Source organism: Gobius niger (genome assembly GCF_951799975.1).
Source record: "Gobius niger genome assembly, chromosome: 4".
Lineage (NCBI taxonomy): Eukaryota > Metazoa > Chordata > Actinopteri > Gobiiformes > Gobiidae > Gobius > Gobius niger.
The window spans coordinates 2,920,803-2,940,443 of record NC_136855.1 but is presented as its reverse complement, the minus strand read 5'-3'; the positions used below and the strand labels follow the sequence as shown (position 1 = coordinate 2,940,443).

Below are 19,641 nucleotides of genomic sequence, written 5' to 3'. Positions count from 1 at the left end.
ACTGACGTGGAGATGTTGTTGCTCCAATGTGAGAAAAATGTTCTAAAATGACAATTCCCCAATTTTTTTTTTTTTTTTTTTTTTTTCAGGTGAAAGTTTATATGTTAAGAGGCCCAAAACCGGAAAAATAAATAATTTAAAAAAGGAGTTTTTCCCCATTAAGAAACCAAAACCTTTTTACCAGAACATTTCAGAATATTACAATAATGAAAGAGGTTTACCGGAGTCAGGAGCAGAGGTGTTTCCTCCAGAGGGATGTCGAGCCAGAAGAGGAGGAGGAGGAACTCCAGAGACAAGGAGAAGGAGAAGAAGGAGGAACGGGAGAGGAGGGAGTTTTATACCAGACACAAGCCCCGCCCTCAGACACAGGGATCAGTGCTGATTGGACCAGAGCAGCCGTCAATAATGGAAGATCAATATAACACTGTCTTAACCATACTGTACATAGAGGTCAGTTTCCCTTTGGCCGAGGTAGAATAGACGTCAGAACATGGTAAACGGCCTATAGTTTAAAAGAATCCTGCTGTGGTAACTATGGTAACGATCAACACTCTTTCTGATTAAGCTCTCTGTAAAGGCTGGACCTGTCCACATGAAGCAGAAACTGTCCCAAAGTCCAGCGTCTTCTCCCTCAGCACAGATGAACTGAGGTCACATGACCGTCTCATAATCACATGACCATAATGAGCATAATGATATATATTTGAGTTGTTTGGACCAATCCCCTCAGGCCTCAGAAGCTAAGCATGAAGGGCCTGGTCGGTACTTGGATGGGAGACCATATGGGAACACCAGGGGCCTTTCCGAAACCGTTCCCTCCTCCCTTCCCCTACAGCCTTCCACTCAGGCCTCAGTGAGGGACCTTCTGAGGTTCACTCATCAGAGAAATTCGAGTTGTGACTGTCAGACGCGTTTTCGGAAAGGCCCCAGGAAGCCTGGTGAATGTAGTGAGTGAGTGGTTGGTGGTGGCAGGTGGGGGTGATGGCGCAGACTGGCTGCCTCACTTCCGTCAGTCTACCCCAGGGCAGCTGTGGCTACAGTACTTACCACCACCAAGTATGGAGTAAATGTATAATGCACAGAATTGTAAAGTATCTTTGAGCTCTTGTCCCATTGACAGTTTTACTGTGTTATTTCAAGCAGGATTATATGGAGGACCGTGGCTGCCAAAACAATACATATATCTATAAATAAATATATAAATAAAATAAAGATCAAATGTGCAAAGAAATGCATTTACTATAACAAGTGCATTTATTTATTTATATATTTATTTATTTTGTGTTCATCTATTTATTTTTGCATTTATTTTTTTCTGTATTTATTAATTTTGTATTCATTTATTTTGTTTGGGTCTTGTGACCGGAGGTCGAATCCTGTCGTTATTGAGCAAGACACTTCACCACGGGAAGTCTCATGATCGGAAGGTCACGGGTTTGAATCCCGCCTCGAGCACAGACACTGACAAACATGAACCTTCATTAGGCACTCAAAGATCTTTCCAGCAAGGATCCGCTCACCCATTCACGCACTCATTCATACACCAATGTACACAGACACTGGGGGCAAGAGCAGGTGAAGTGTCTTGCCCAAGGACACAACGACAGTGTGCCCCTGCAGGATTCGAACCTCCGGTCACAAGACCCGCTCTGCTATCTGTGCCACTGTCAGACTGAAGCAGAGCTCATGTTTGGCAGTGTCTGTGCTGGACAAGGCGTCTGAAATCAGTCTGTGATTAACCAATGAGCTTACAGCAGCGGCCTCAAGACCCACCCCCTGATTTGCATACATTAAGAGAAATACATAAATAAATAAATACAAAAATAAATAAATATATATATAAATACAGAACCCCTTCTGGAACCGCCACCTTAACGTGGTGGAGGGGTTTGAGTGTCCGAATGGCCTCGTGCCCCTGGTCGGGTCTCCCAGGGCAAACAGGTCCGAGGTGACGGGTCAGACAAGGAGCGGTTCAGGAGCCCCTTATGAGAGACCAACAGGAATCATGAACCATGAGGCCGTCCTTCTGTGGACCCACCACCTGCAGGAGGAGCCATAGGGGCTGGTGCAATGTGATTTGGGCAGTGCCAACAGCTGCCCCCACGACCCGGCAATGGACAAGTGGAAGAAGATGGATGGATGGATAAATACAGAAATGCAGAAATAAATACGGAAATACATAAATAAATATATAAATAAATAAATGCACTTATTATAATAAATGCATGCATTTCTTTGCAAATGTTTATTTTATTTATTTATTAATATATATATTTATAGATATATTTATTGTTTTGGCATCCACGGTCCTCCATAGGATTACCTCAGAACCATCTGAAATGTCATCAAACAGGCAAAGTAATATTGATCCTCAAAACTGCTCCAAACTAGATTAATATAATATAATAATTCAAGTCATTTAAACCCATGCTAAATGACAATGATGAATCAGATAATAAATAAATCCATTTTGTCTGACGCCGTTCGAGTCTGTCTTGTGATGGTGTGAGTCGGAGCAGAGGTCATTACGACTGTTATATGACTGCTATAACGTCCAAATGTTTTCCCTTTTCATTATTCGGAAGCGACTGGATTCACAAACCTTCATCACACATTCATCATCGTTATGGACAGTCATGTGACTCATGTGTGCTGAGGGACAGTTGCACTGACAATGTTGAGTTATTACTCCAGTATAAGCTAAGAAGAAGAAGTACTTGGAGATACTAATACTGTGTACTATGAGGAACTGAGTAAAAGTCTGATCATTGTTTCAACCGAGCACATTTTCTCTAGTTCGGCTTTACCCAATTCTAAAAGCTTCTTGAAAAAAAAGCATCAAAATAGCAACAAAACCGAGACACAGTACAGTTCTGTTTAAGCCCAAATCTAAAGGCTTCTTGACTGGAGAGCAACACTGTAACGCCTCATTTTTTTGTTGCTTTTTCATTACTTTTTTGTGGCTTTTTTGGTGCGTTTTCGTCACTTTTTTGTCACTTTTTCGTTGTGTTTTCGTCTCTTGTTTTTCTGTTTTTTTTCATGCTATTGTTTTTTCATCGCTTTTTTTCATTGCTATGTCGTCACGTTTTCGTCACATTTTGTTGTGTTTTTGTCACTTTTTTGTCACTTTTTTGTTGCTTTTCCAGGCATTTTTGTTTTTGGATGCTTTTCTTTTAACCCCTTAACTCCCACCTGAACCGAGCACATTTTCTCCAGTTTGGCTTTACCCCAATCCAAAAGCTTCTGGAAAAAAGCTGTGAAAATAGTGACAAAAATGTGACGAAAATTTGATAAAAATTTGACAAAAAATGACAAAAATTACAAAAAAATTATAAACATTTGACAAAAAATTGATCAAAAATGACAAAAAAGTGACAAAAAATGACAAAAAAGTGACAAAAATGTGATAAAAAAGTGACAAAAAAGTGACAAAAATGTGATAAAAAATGTGATAAAAAATGTGATAAAAATTTGACCAAAAAAATGTCAAAAATTAGACGAAAAAATGTCACAAAAATGTCAAAAAAGTGACAAAAAGTGACAAAAAAATGACAAAAATGTGACAAAAAAGTGACAAAAAAGTGACAAAAACATGACAAAAAAGTGACAAAAAGTGACAAAAAAATGACCCAAAAATGACAAAAATGTGACAAAAAAGTGACAAAAAAGTGACAAAAAAGTGACAAAAAAATGACAAAAAAGTGACAAAAAAATGACAAAAAAGTGACAAAAATGTGATAAAAATTTGACAAAAACAAAGTCAAAAATTAGACGAAAAAATGTCACAAAAATGTCAAAAAAGTGACAAAATTGTCACAAAAATGTCAAAAAAGTGACAAAATTGTCACAAAAATGTCACAAAAAAGTGACAAAAAAGTGACAAAAAAATGACAAAAAGTGACAAAAAAATGACAAAAAAATGACAAAAATGTGACAAAAATGTGACAAAAATGTGACAAAAAAGTGACAAAAAAGTGACAAAAAACATGACAAAAAAGTGACAAAAAGTGACAAAAAAATGACAAAAAAATGACAAAAATGTGACAAAAAAGTGACAAAAAAGTGACAAAAAAGTGACAAAAAAATGACAAGAAAAGTGACAAAAAAATGACAAAAAAGTGACAAAAAAATGACAAAAAAGTGACAAAAATGTGATAAAAATTTGACAAAAAAAAGACAAAAAATAGACGAAAAAATGTCACAAAAATGTCAAAAAAGTGACAAAAATGTCACAAAAAAGTGACAAAAAAGTGACAAAAAAGTGACAAAAAAATGACAAAAAGTGACAAAAAAATGACAAAAAAATGACAAAAATGTGACAAAAATGTGACAAAAAAGTGACAAAAAAGTGACAAAAAACATGACAAAAAAGTGACAAAAAGTGACAAAAAAATGACAAAAAAATGACAAAAATGTGACAAAAAAGTGACAAAAAAGTGACCAAAAAGTGACAAAAAAGTGACAAAAAAATGACAAGAAAAGTGACAAAAAAATGACAAAAAAGTGACAAAAAAATGACAAAAAAGTGACAAAAATGTGATAAAAATTTGACAAAAAAAAAGACAAAAATTAGACGAAAAAATGTCACAAAAATGTCAAAAAAGTGACAAAAAAATGACAAAAATGTCACAAAAATGTCACAAAAAAGTGACAAAAAAGTGACAAAAAAATGTCAAAAAAGTGACAAAAAAGTGACAAAAAAGTGACAAAAATGTGATAAAAATTTGATAAAAATTTGACCAAAAAAAAGACAAAAATTAGACGAAAAAATGTCACAAAAATGACAAAAATGTGACAAAAAAATAACAAAAATGTCACAAAAAAGTGACAAAAAAGTGACAAAAAAATGACAAAAAAGTGACAAAAATGTGATAAAAATTTGATAAAATTTTGACCAAAAAAAAAAGACAAAAATTAGACGAAAAAATGTCACAAAAATGACAAAAATGTGACAAAAAATGACTTACAAAAATGAGTTCAGGCGGGAGTTAAGAGGTTAAGCCTTTAGATTTGGGTAAAGCTCGGTTACGCCCGGGGGCAAGGGTAAGGCAAAGTGAGAGGCCGGACCGGAATGGACATGTGGCCAGTCCGCCCCTGAGTACGACACAGATACTTATATTACTGAAATAGAAGTAAAAAGTACCGTATGATAAAACTACTGAACTTGGCTTCGTGACAAACTCCGGTGTAGTTCCCCCCGTGTCCCGCAGGTGTCGCCCTCCTCTTCCCTGAACTTTTCTTTTTTTTTTCCTCCTGTGAAACTTTTTCCGAACACACCCAGTGACGTCAGCGCGCACTCACCGACGCCGCGAGTCTCAGCCTCAAACTGTAGAGAGCAGCCCCAGCAGCAGCGAGAGGAGCCCGAAAGTCCCCAAAAGAGTTCCCCACACCGGCCCGCAGCCAGGGACTCAAACCCGGGACTAAACCTGGTCTGAGCTGGGACCGAAGCCGGACTAACCCCGGACTAACCCCAGGACCTGGAAGAGGCGCAGGACGAGCCGCCGCGGAGGAAACCCCTGAGGAAAAAAAGAAAGAAAGTGTGGCGTAAAAAGCGTCTCCAAAACCCAAAGACGCGTGAGGCTTTTACGCACGAACTTCAGCCATGGACCAAGTCAGGACCATGTCTGTGTCCGAGGAACCCGACGGAGCGCGCCCCCGCTACGGCTGTGAGTACACGCGCCCACACACACACATACACACACACACACGCACGGGACTTCCGCGTTAGAGCTGAGAAAAAAAAAAGAAAAAAAAAAGGCATCAAAGATCTGTGCCAAATATGCAGCTCCAGAAAAAAAGTGACTGGGTTTAATGACGCACACACGGCGGAACCAAGGACCTGGACTGGGGCCAACGCGGGCCAGGGTTTAGTCCGGGTTTAGTCCGGGTTCAAGCTGCTTTGGGGAGTCGTGGGGGAAACAGAAGTCTGGAAGGAGTTTTGTGAAGTTCGGAAAGTGCGTGGTTTTGAATGACGCTGAATGAACACACAGTCTGAACCAGGACCAACGCAGACCAGGTTTAGTCCGGGTTTAGCCCAGCTTTTGACCCGGTTTAGCCCAGTTATTTAAAAGGATTTTAAGTCAGTGAATGAATTACGCACAAATGAACGCCTGTAACTGTACATTTCTTACAAAACAATGCCGTTGCGTGACTGTTTTTTTGTCAGAAATACGCAAATCTGATCTGGTGCACGTTCCGCTGCAGTTTGGGCTGAAACTGCACGTCTTCTGTTTTTTTCCTCTCTGGCCCCCCCGGTGAGGAGCGAGGAGGCGCCGCGGGGACACGCAGGGCGGGTCCGGGACGGGTGTAGCTCCTGTGCAAACTGTGGCGAAGTCTGGCTTCATCCTCGGTTGCAAAATGCGTTTCGAAATTCTGGCTCCAAGCCGAAACCGTGTGTGTGTGTGTGTGTGTGTGTGTGTGTGTGTGTGTGTGTGTGTGTGTGTGTGTGTGTGTGTGTGTGTGGGGGGGGGGGGGGGGGGTTACTATCATTTGAGTTGACAGGTCTCAGCAGGGTGTTTTGTTTTTATGATCTATAAAAGAAATAAATAGTTATGTACAAACAGATTTCTAACTTTACTCACGCATTTCTGACGTCCTGAAGCGCGTTTTTCCGCTGAATCAATAACAACTTATTTCCCCCCCCCAAAAAAACGACAAAAAATTGACAATTGACAAAAAAAATAACAAAAATTGGCAAAAAATTGACAAAAAATTTACAAAAAAATTTACAAAAAATTGACAAAAAAATATGAAAAAGTGGCAAAAATGTCACAAAAATTGACAAAAAAATTACGAAAAAATGTGAAAAAAATGTAAAAAAAATAAATAAATAAAAATTGACAAAAAATGTAAAAAAAAAAATGACGGAAAATGTACTAAAAAATGATGAAAAAGTGCCAAAAATGTCACAAAAAAGGACAACAAAATTGACAAAAAATGACCAAAAAAATGATGAAAAAATGATGAACATGTGACAAAAAAGTGACAAAAAATTGACAAAAAACGGAAAAAAATTTGACAATTGACAAAAAATGGACCAAAAAAGGACAAAAAATGACGAAAAATTGACAAAAAAATATGAAAAAGTGGCAAAAAGTGGCAAAAAAAAATCTTAGCACTCACGCATTTCTGACGTCATGAAGCGCGTTTCTCCGCTGCATCAATTACAACTCATTTTTCCCACGTTTACGACAATCGTATAAAACCTACTATGATGTGTGGAAGATCTGCAAATGAACAACACCGGGTTCATCTCCAATATCAAGGTAAATTGGGAATAATTTGGGAGAAAATTGTGGCAAAAATATGGAAAAAATGTGTAAAAGAAATTTAGACAAGACAATGAGTGAAAAGAAATATTTGTAAAAGAGCTGAAAGAACCTGCTCACTTAGTTTAATTCTGTCCCTGTCCATTTCTCTTCTCCTTCTACTTCATGTACCTTCATCTTCTTCTGGAAAAAAGGTGAGAAAATAGTGACAGAACTGAGACGAAAACATTGATGAAGATGTGACAAAAAAGTGATGAAAAATTGACAAAAAACGGACAAAAAAACGACAAAAAATGACAAAAAAATGACAAAAAAACGACAAAAAAAATGACATAAAAAATATGAAAAAGTGGCAAAAATGTCACAAAAATTGACCAAAAATTATGAAAAAATGTGACAAAAAATTGACAAAAAATGACAAAAAAATGTACAAAAAATGTACCAAAAAATGACGAAAAATTTACCAAAAAATGACGAAAAAGTGGCAAAAATGTCACAAAAAAAGGACACATTTTTTTTTACAAAAAATGATGAACATGTGACAAAAAATGGACAAAACAAATATGAAAAAGTGGCAAAAGTGGTACAAATGGCAAAAAGTGGCAAAAAAAAATCTTAGCACTCACGCATTTCTGACGTCCTGAAGCACGTTTCTCCGCTGCATCAATTACAGCTTATTTTTCCCACGTTTACTACAATCATATAAAACCGGAAACAGAACTACAATGTGTGGAAGATCTGCAAATGAACAATACCGGGTTCATCTCCAATATCAAGATATCGAAAAAATGGGGAATAATTTGGGAGAAAACTGTGGCAAAAATATGGAAAAATGGTGTAAAAGAAATTTAGACAAGACAATGAGTGAAAAGAAATATTTGTAAAAGAGCTGAAAGAACCTGCTCACTTAGTTTAATTCTGTCTCTGTCCATTTCTCTTCTCCTTCTACTTCATGTACCTTATCTTCTTCTGGAAAAAAGGTGAGAAAATAGCGACAGAACTGAGACGAAAACATTGATGAAGATGTGACAAAAAAGTGATGAAAAATTGACAAAAAACGGACAAAAAAATGACAAAAGATGACAAAAAAAATATGAAAAAGTGGCAAAAATGTCACAAAAATTGACAAAAAATGACGAAAAAATGTGACAAAAAATGTGACAAAAAATGTGACAAAAAATTGACAAAAAAAAATGACAAAATGTACAAAAAATGATGAAAAATTTACCAAAAAATGATGAAAAAATGATGAAAAAGTGGCAAAAATGTCACAAAAAAAGGACAATTTTTTTTTTTTTACAAAAAATGACCAAAAAAATGATGAAAAAATGATGAACATGTGACAAAAAAGTGACGAAAAATTGACAAAAAACGGACAAAAAATTGACAAAAAAAGGACAAAAAATGACGAAAAATTGACAAAAAATTGACAAAAAAAAAATGAAAAAGTGGCAAAAGTTGCAAAAATGGCAAAAAGTGGCAAAAAAAAATCTTGGCACTCACGCATTTCTGACGTCCTGAAGCACGTTTCTCCGCTGCATCAATTAAAACTTATTTTTTCCCACGTTTACTACAATCTAATGTGTGGAAGATCTGCAAATGAACAATACCGGGTTCATCTCCAATATCAAGATATCGAAAAATGGGGAATAATTTTGGAGAAAACTGTGGCAAAAATATGGAAAAATTGTGTAAAAAAATTTAGACAAGACAATGAGTGAAAAGAAATATTTGTAAAAGAGCTGAAAGAACCTGCTCACTTAGTTTAATTCTGTCCCTGGACCAAGCGCCTCAAAACTTGCTTCTGAAGTCGTGTTTTCTTCTTCAGTAGGCTTCCGGCTGTTGTTGGGCTGATTCAGGGAAGCCCTGGGGAAAAACAACCAACTCTTTTCACACTGGAGATCTGCTGCTTCAAACCGTTCACCTTAAAGAGCCGACTCGGTCATGATGAACGTCACATAGTCTTTCTTTCCCAGAGCGTAATTCCCTCCAAAATGAAGTGCTTTGTCCCTACACCGTTTTTGGGTTATCAATGATTGTTGTTTTGAAGAGAGAAGAGCGTCTTGTAAGCGTTGGGTTCAAGTGTTTGAATGAGGCCTTTCTGAGGACTTCGCACGTTCTCCCTGTTTCGGTTTCGGTTTCCTCCGGGTGCTCTGGTTTCTCCTCCCACTAAAAACACGTGGTTCTGACCGTGAGCCACACCAGGAGAAAGGTCCCGGGGCTGGACTCTTACCTGTGAACAAACGTGCAATAACATATGACGTTATTTTGGAGAGAATCAGACACTATGGCCTTTTCCACTGGCACTTCCCGCCCAGTGCCAGACAGACAGGATCAGACCGGGGTCAGACCAGGGTCAGACCGGGTCAGACCAGGGTCAGACCAGGGTCAGACCGGGTCAGACCAGGGTCAGACCGGGTCAGACAGGTACAGACAGGGTCACACAGACAGATACAAGTTTAGGGACCGAGCTCAGGCCAAAGTGCTGAACGGATACTAACGTGACGTGAAGAGACTGCTGGCCTCTGATTGGCCAGAAGAGAGAGGCCCGCCCTCATTAAAACAGGCAGACCATACAGGTTTAATATTTCACAACATCATACGCGGATGACCCAGAGCCAAGGCAGATCCACGACAGTGAGGCGGATCCACCGTGATTGTGCGCCCTCTGCTGGTAAGAGCAGATCGACCACGGTATTATTATTTGTTAATAATTTATGTTGTATAATTATTGTTTGGTTTAGTTTAAAATCATTAGGGTTAGGTTAAGATTAGGGTTAGGTTAGATTAAGTTTGTTTGGTTTAGGATTATGTTAAGGTTGTTAGGGTTAGGTTAAGAATAGGATGGTTTAGAAACAAAAATAACAACTAATTTGTGCGCTGGTCAAAGTTTATCAATCAACAGAAGCATCTAATTACACTTTCCAAATTTCTTCATAAGAATTTTGTTTTGTTTTCATGAAAAAATGTAGATACCGCCTTTGCTATGCCCAATCCCGTCAGACCTTGGAAGCTAAGCAGGGAAGGGCCTGGTCGGTACTTGGATGGGAGACCGTTTGGTAACACCAGGAAGCCTAGCGAATGTAATGCGTGAGTGAGTGGTTGGTGGTGGTCGGAGGGGCCGATGGCGCAGACTGGTTGCCTCGCTTCCGTCAGTCTACCCCATGGCAGCTGTGGCTACAATAGTAGCTTACCACCACCGAGTATGGAGTGAACGAATAGTGCAATGTAAAGTGTCTTTGAGTGTCCAGAAAAGCGCTATATAAAACCAATGCATTATTATTATTATTATTAGATAACTAGCCTACTAACTCCTCACGTGCGTGAAGCAGATCAACATCAACCTTCCTAAAAACGCATCGGTCTGGATCCGCCTTATCCAGCAGAGGGCGCTATCATCACGGTAGATCTGTCTCGGCTCCGGGTCTGCAGCTTTCCCCTACTCGATGAAGCGGTTCCTTCTGTTAGCACAACTTTAGCCGGTGCTAGCATATTATTAGCATGTGGTCAGGGTTAGCTTCAGAGCTGCTCCGTTCCTCTTGTTTTTTGCCTTGGTACGTCAGAATAATTCCATAAGCCCCACCAAACCATGGTTCTCATCACGGCTCACAAAAGTGTCCATTTCCTTCAGTAATGTGTATTCTAGCGTGTGCATCCACGGGCCAAACAGGGCCGGGTTGACACGTACTATGTGGAAAACTGACATATGGCGGGCTGCCTTCACACAGGTGAGCGATTAGCCTTTGTAATGGTTCGGAATGTTATCGTTTTTTCTAAACTCATCCCCATGAAGAACTGGGACGTCCGAATGAAGAATGAATTTGTGGCAACATTTACTTTTCCTCTCTGATTGTCTGTAAATGTCACGTACAGAGCTTTTGAAAGTTAGCTGTTGATGTGCAGAGGTTTTTGAGTTTGTCTGGAGGACGGGAGAGCATCTGACGCAGCCGTCCTCTCCCTCCGTTGCGTCACGTCTGCAGCTCCGGTGGAAAAGTGATTAAGTCCGGCTCCATCTCTGGGGTCGCACGAGGACTCCGACTCGCTACAGGAAAAAAACTCTAACAAAACAAAAAGTGTCACAAGGATCACATCTCCACGGCTTCTAAAAATAAAACGTTTGAACCAAATATGAGATGAGATGTATCGCCTCCTCCTGTCCCTGGGCCTTTCTACAAACTTTACAGAGAGTGAATTAATGAATGAATGAATGGAGATGATGTCAGTCTGTGTTTGAGGAGTGAACTTAAACAAACTGCTTCTCTTCACAGATTATCAAACATATTTGAGCGATGTCATTTTGTTTGAGTGACTTTTAAGGCCTTATTTTTTGGGATATAAGTTGAGACAGTTTAATGCTCTGAGGAAACAGGCACGGTGGCGCAGCGGTCAGGACTTTTCTGTGTGGAGTACAGTTGTTGTTTAATTGGGCTGGTGGGGGTCACGGGCTGGAGGACGCCAAAGCCACCCTCTTGAATTTTCAAACTTTAAGGGGAGGCACTACAGGCAAAACTATTTTTTTTTCAGTTTTCAGGTTTTGGGCCAAATTGGTCTCTGAACATACAAGCTTTCACCCGGAAACAAAAAATATACCCAATCTTCACAATGACATGTTTAAATATTGCGCTGATTCAATGTTCCCCCATAGACTTATATGGGAGAATGCAATTTCAAGGGCCTTTTTCTCTAAACACATTTTTCTGTCATTGTGGCGACACTATGTCCACGTCAGTAGGACCTAGAGACTTCAAATTTTCCAGCCTTGGACTGAACAATATTTGGAAGATTTTTTCAGAGGGACTTTTTATTATCTAATCCCTAGCCTGATTTATTGAGTTTTGAATGTCAAAAAATAAGGCGAAAATAAAATGTGTACACCTTTTTCCACTAAAAAACAGATTTTTTAAAAACTAAACAAGATATCCAAAATCCCCTCTGAAAAAGTCTTGGCAATTTATTTATCAATAAAATGAAACCATGAATTTGAATGTAGCTCTATCCATTATTCAGATTTTGTCGCCAAAAGGATGTGAAATTTGGGGCATTTTTAGGCATAAAACACCTTGTTCTTATATGAAAAGATAAACTTGCAATGTATTTTTTTTCTCACATTTATGCCAGTAATCTACAGCAAAAGTTTTAAATTGATATCTGTAAAAAAAAAATGTTTCCCTATTCACCTGCAGTGTCTCGCCTTAAAGTGATTAATTTGATCATTTTGACTAATTACAGAAGATCTGTTCATGAGGCAAGTTTTTTTTTTTACACCAAAAATGAAGAAAAAGAGATGTGCTGAAAATCAAAATGAGATGACAAATCTTAATTTACTAAAATGTCATAATCAGTGGCAAATGTAGTTATTTCAAGAAAAGTGTACTAGTTTCTGTATTCCTTTTTGCAGTGCATAAATGTTCCAAGCCTAATTTAAAGTGTGGAAAGCGGTTAACCTGTTATTTGCCATCTTAGGGTTAGGATTCACAATTATGCATTTCCAAATCTCAAAGTGTATTAGAGCTTATAGCCTATATGCCACTGTCATCCCTCATCCAGCCAAGACCTTATGTTTTCTAAAATTATGTGTAAGATCTGTGTGAATTAAATGCAACTTACATCACATTAACCCCAATCATGACCCCAACCTCAACCCCGACCCTACACCTAACTCTAACCCCCGGATTAGGGGACGACAAGTACCCGGTTAAATGCACCCATTTGACTGCATTAACACAGATCTGTGGCCCCCCATGAGAAAATTTTGGACATGCCTGATTTAGAGAGCACAAAAGTACATGCACGGCTACTATTTTTAGACTTTTCTTCCAACCACACATTGTAATGGAGGTCAGATTGGATCCTAACATGGTGGGTTGGTTGTGGACTTTCCCCCCCGGGAGATCACAGACAGTGAATGGTTGTCTGTCCGATGTTTTAAATTCTTCTATGGATTGCCGCAGGGTTGTGTGCTGTCCCCACTACTGTTTATCTTTTGCACAAATGTCTGTGGCTGCCAGATGACTCTTGCTGTGTCCGAATGTCCAGAGTAGTGCACTCCAAATCTCCCACAGTGCATTCTGAAAAGCAGTGAGCAGAGATGGTTACAGACGGGTGCATATGGACCACAGTGCACTGGGAGAGTGGGCGGAGTCTGACAGAGGCATGTCTTTGAAATAAACATGAGAGATTGAGTCGACAGATGTTTCAATCACATGAATAAACCACTTAAATATTAATGTTAACGGGGAAAAGTGTCTAATGATCTGATGAGCTCTGACCTTTAGGTCCAGAGGTTAAATGATGGATAGCGCCCCCATCAGACAAAAAGGCAACAATCCAAGCCATTTTCTGCATTCATGTCAAGAAAACTGATCTATTATTCATTTTAAATATATCTCTGGACTGGCTTGGTTAGTGTTTTTTGCAGAAATATTATTCCTGGAGTTTAGGGAAGTTAGGTTGAATGTGGTCACTCACTCTGGTCATCAGCAGAGTCAGTGGACTGTGGCGCTGGGCAATTCATCCAAATTGAAACGGCAATATCTACTTTGGTCAAGCTCAATGATCATCATTGGACTCTATAATCGACATTTCTTTGGTGGAAGCTGCTCATAGTTTTGGACTTTGGACGAGACAATGGAGGATTTTTGTGTGTAAATGAAACTGGAAGAAAACATTTGGGAAACAATTTATTTTACTCTGCCCTTGATGCATTGTACCTGTGTAACAAATATGTATAAGTACTTTGGAGGTACAAGTTGTTAGACATTGTTACACTTCACATTGCATTGTACTGAATATAGTTTGGTATGATGATGTATCAAGGCAGTGTCAATGAAAGTGTGACCGACATTTGTTTTTGTTTGTCTAATGTGTTCATGTGGTCATCTGGAACAGCACATGAACGCTCGCTTAACTGGGCAAAGCAACTGGCGAACGCGGATCCCGACTTCTTCTTTTTTATCGTCTAATCTGAGCTTTTTGGTTAAACTCTGCTACTTTCTTCACTCTAGTGTGAACTGTTGTCGTCCTTCGGAGTAACGTATTTCTGAGAGAAATGTCCGACGCCAATGCTAGCAACAAGTTAATGTAATATTTATTTAAAACAAAATGAACAAACCAAAGTTTAGCTTTTTAGATGCTGACGCCAAATTCCAATGGTTATCTGAGCGAAACGTTTATTTGAGGACATCAAAATCCCCACTTTCCCACATCAAAAGCACATGAACCAACTGGGGACAATGACGTCACATGAACGCAGCATAAGTCCTTGAATCAGCTCCATGTATTTGGTTTTATGATGGAGCCCTGTGCTTGTACATTGTCCTGATAAGGCTGAAAGGGTATGGGGATGACGTCCCTCAGCATGACGACAGAGGGGTTTTTCTTTACTGTGGGATCTGTTTAGAATGAAAACAATCCTGGAGCAGTTTTTCCAGCCCTCGTCTTCACTGACCCACGGTCAGACGGAGCGACGCGTCTCCGTGAGGGCCCTCGTCTCCATGGCGACCGGCTCCATGTGGACATTTATTCCGAGGGACATAAATCCCACTCTGCAGCTCGCTCTGACCCTCTGCTGCTGCAGGGGCAGAGGGAATCCAACCGGCGAGCGTCCAGCGCAGGGCGTGTGTTAGTATGACCTCAGCTCCTCAGCGGTTCTGCGGCTCAGGGTCTTCAACACTGACCTTCAGTCAGCTTCAGCACAGAGCAGATCACGGCTTCATCACGGTTTAACTCGTGTTTCGTCTGGGCCTTTCATTCCACTTGAACTTTTCCTGTTTTTGAGGTAACAGAATGATTTTGGTGAGAAACCTTGATTTGACTTACATTTCTATTATGTGGTTTCATTAGCCTTTAATAATAGCGCCCTTATACCTATCCCTTAATTTATATCCTTAGATATTGTACATTCATATTTTTTCACATAATTGTGTTAATCCACTTCAGTTCTGCACAGAACTACTAAAGTTTGAAAAAATATCAAAATATTTAACTATTTTATAGCCATTTAAAAAAAAAAAAACCTGATTTAATATAGGGGAGCTTGTGACACTTTTTGCTCCAGCTCCTGTAACTCACTGAATTTTTTTTTTTTCTCAAACTTTTATACAAAGTACCCACATTTGTTTACTACAGATGGCACCAAACGTCACAGACTTCATTCAGGGTGGTCCTGTGTTACAACCTACAACAGGACAACGTCATTGATCTGTTTATTTAAAAAAAAAAAAAAAGAACAATCCAGAATAATGTCTCTCCTTATATGCTTAACCTCAGGTGGAGTCAGTCCATAGCACAGGTCTGTGTCTGAGTCACACAGTGCTCCTCAGAGAAGCTCTGCTGATGCTTCAGTGTGACCTGCACTGGGATGATACTGGTCTCTCAGCTTCTGCAGTGTTTTACAGTGTCTGCTCAGTTTTACATGGCAGATCCCATGAGCCTTTGCAACTGATCTGAGGGATCAGAGAGGAAGTGGGTAAACACTGATATGATCATGTGACTCCTGTCTTATCCCTGAATGGTGGAACTGGTGGTGTTACAGCTCTCCCCATGTTACAACCATGCCCGGCCATGTTTGCTGAATCAAAACACAAAATGGGCTGAAATGGTTTTATTTTTTGGTTTTCTGGTTTTGTCACAGATCAGTAACTACTATGATTTGGATAGTTTTGTAGTTTTCATGTTTTCTCCCCAGTGTTGCATTATTGACTTGTATTATAAAGTCACTTTTTCATCGCTCGGCCATCACACAGTGTGATCATACATTCAAGATTTAAAATGGTTAAATATTTGGATATGTTTAGTCCTCGTTTTGTGCAGAATGAAGTTGATTAACAAATGTATGTGGAAAAAGTTTGATCAAATATAGGGCTGCAAAGGGGCTGAAAATTCCTGATAAATGTCTGGCAAACTTTCAATGGGAACTTTATCTCTGAAATGTAGTGAATGTTGAAGAATTAGATGAAATCTTCTTTCTCATGAACGCTGGGAAAAAAGGCAAAGTTTTCTATGATGATCTTGCTTTATCAGACTGGGACTGGGTCAATTCACCGTCTGTATTAGGATCATGACAGACACTGACCAATAAGAGGAGGGGGTGGGGCCTGTAATATTGTAATACTGCACACACTTGGTGAATATACAGTATGTAAGATAAATACAAAGATGGGATGAGCTCTTCTTTGTATGGACCCTGGAGTCTGATGATTTAATTTGCTTTAGTTTATATCTGTCTGTAAAGGTGTGTTCCCTGTTTATTCCCATTAATTCCCTTTGAAAATGGGGAAGAAAAAGTTGAGAATTTTGCAATGTTGATGAAATGTTCATCTACAACATATTTACAGCAGTGTAAAACAGTGGCATAAAGATCCGCTCACTAGAGCAGTGTTTACTGATACGGCTCCACAGAGACACCAGTTTTTACTTTACGGACCACTAACTACAGTGTAGTTATGCTGTAATAAAGTAACAATAATAATGTAATAATAATGATGTAATAACATGTAATAAACCCTAAAACAAAGTAATTACACTGTAACAACACTGAAATTACATAATAATAACAGAGTAGTTAAGGTGTAACAATACTGTAATAAAGCTCAAAAAATACTTAACATGTAATAAAATTTCAAAAAACAGTTAAACTGTAATAAAATATAATAAATGAAGTAGTTACAGTGTCTGTTAGTACAGTGTAATTACAGTGTATTTACAGCGTTGACCTATTACAATTTAAGGACCATATGCTATGTTTATTACACATAAACTAAGGTGTTGTTACAGTTTACTATATTGTTATTACAGGGTAATTACAGATATGTTCTTATTAAACTTTAAGGTGTTGTTACAGTGTAGTTCTTTTTTGTTACTGTGTAATTACAGCAATATCCTGTGTCGATCATGTGGAGTCGTGCAATTACTGTATTTTGAGGGTTTACTACATGGTAATATCTTATTTACATTTTAGTTGCACTTTTACTACACAGTTGTTGTTGTTGTTGTTATGTTACTACAGTGTATTTCCAATGTATATATAGTTTATTACATATAGCTATAGATTGAATTCAGCCTCATTTCAATGTAAATAGACTTTAATTACACCGTTAACATTATGTCATTACAGTGTGTTTAATACATGTACATATTAAATATACATTTATTTCAGCGTTTATTACAGTGCAAAGACACTGTTACTACTTCATTTATTATGTGTAATTACAGTTTATTTTCTGTGTTTTGAGATTTTTTTACACGTTATTACATTGTTACTACATATTACTTAAACTTTATTACAGTATTATTATACCTTAACTACTCCGTTATTATTATGTAGTTACAGTGTAATTACACTCTAATTACTGTGTTTTTAAAGGATTTATTACATGTTATTACATTATTATTACATATAATAAATGCATGTAGTTTATTCTGTCGGCTTTAACCCGTGTCTCTGGTGTCCCAGCGGTCCTGGACGGGGTGGAGCGTCTGACGGCCGAGGAGATGGACGAGCGGCGACAGCAGAACATGGCCTACGAGTATCTGTGCCACCTGGAGGAGGCCAAGAGGTACTACACCAATATATCACATCATCAGTCACCACAACACCTAAGGCCCCTATCATTTAATAAGAAAACAATGAATTTATTTAGATTTTCCTTCAAACCCGAGGTCGCAGCTCCACAACAGCGCCTCAGAACCTGAAGAGAGTTCAGTGTAGAGCAGTTGGACTGTTCTGTGGGATTCTTGTGTCCCATCGTGTCCCGTCTCCGCACGAGTGATGTCAGCGGGAGCTAGTTGTTGGTTGTTCAGCTGTCCTCGGTTGAAGCTGTGGGATATATGTTGCTCAGGCTGGTGCTGTGATGGGCCCCTGTTGACCAGCAGCAACCTTTGGGTGTCCGGTGTTCACAATGTTGCATTGTGAAACTAAACTCCTGACATGAATATCAAAGAGTGGACTGCAGCTTCTCGCCATTTGTGTGTCGAAACTATCCACGTCGTCTCCCGTCTATTCCTCCACTCGTAGAAATAATGTGTGTGGACAGTTCGCAAGTTGGCTAGTCCAGGAGACTTCTCAGTCTGTTAGCTCAATGTATTTTTCCTATAGCCATTAGCATTAGCCACCAAACATTGCAAGTTATGAACGATCCAGAGTCAAGTTTAATATTTCGTTTTTTTTTCTTTATGTTCTGTTGCACATTTGAAATAATGTACATTGGTGACTGGAATGTTTACAACTTAGCCTGTCGTTTGTCTCTCTCTCTCGTAGTTTTCACGCTTTTCCAGCACGTTTTTCTGCTCCAATCCTATAAAGGCTTGTGACAATTTGTAAAAAAAAAAAAACGATCCAGATGTTTTCAGCTGTTGTCCATATTTAGGTCAGAGCCTTGTTAATGAATGTACAGATCATTGGAGGTTAGCATCTAAAGTGACCTCTGAGCTAAATGCTGGCTCATGATCAGTTAAGTTTCTGCTTTTTGTGGCTCGGATATACTTCCAATGGCCACTAAACATCATGTTGTAATATGGTTATGACAAAGAAACCACAGACATAAAGTAAATGGCATGAAAAGGACAAAACGTTAGTCTGGACCATTCATGTGTGTGGGGGACGGAGGGTCCGGTTTAAATCTGGTCCAGGATTCGTCGGCAACAAAATGTGAAACCGGCTCAGAGCTCCCACTGCTCATTGTAAACCGTCATGACAAGAGACTATGTTTGACCAAACTCACAGAAGGTTGTGGGTCAGATTCTGGGACACTGCAGGTGAAACCCTCCGCATGTCACTAACCGCTGTGCCACCGTGGGTCACTGACCCGCCCTGCTGCCATGTTCGCCTCTGCTGTGACTTTATTAGAGCTTATTGTATGTATCGCAAAGAGGAAGGAAGTGAGTCAGAGAGAAGTGTTTTAGAGAAACACGGCGTCGTCGTGGAAACGGCTTCCTGTCGCCGGCCGTATTTCAGACTCAGATTGTTCAGGGCTCAGTCAGGGTCTGACCTGGTTCAGACCTGGTCCGGAGGTTTCTCTGCCCCGACACAGCGGAGTGAGTGAGGTCTGAGGCTGAATGCTCTGAATGCAGCTCAACCAGTTACAGCAGCGTCCTGGTGATTCTGACGCTCTGCCAGAGGTGTCAGTGTCAAAGTAAACGTACTCCACAGCTGGAGTTTCAGAGGTCTGTGCTTTACTCGAGTAGTGTTTGTGTTGAGAAGTTCTTACTTTTACCCCACTACATTTGAAAGATCATCATAAAACTCAAGTGTTTCAGGAACTCTGATCATTCCTGTCACTTGTGATCAGTAGCTAAACAGTAATTATAGTGCCGCCTTTTCCATTGTATATAATGAGAGAAGTAAACATTGCCTTTAAGAGTTTAACATCACCTG

General features: G+C 39.3%; 1 protein-coding gene across 1 annotated transcript in view; it reads left to right on the top strand.

Annotated features, from left to right (window-relative positions):
• The first annotated feature begins 5,268 nt into the window (after positions 1-5,268).
• iqgap1 (IQ motif containing GTPase activating protein 1) overlaps positions 5,269-19,641 on the top strand; it is a 75,819-nt gene continuing 61,446 nt past the window's right edge. Inside the window, exons 1-2 of the mRNA XM_079555136.1 lie at positions 5,269-5,666; positions 17,722-17,824. Of these exons, the coding sequence (XP_079411262.1) occupies positions 5,603-5,666; positions 17,722-17,824 (167 nt within the window). The 5' untranslated portion in view covers positions 5,269-5,602. The remainder of the gene's footprint in view (positions 5,667-17,721; positions 17,825-19,641) is intronic.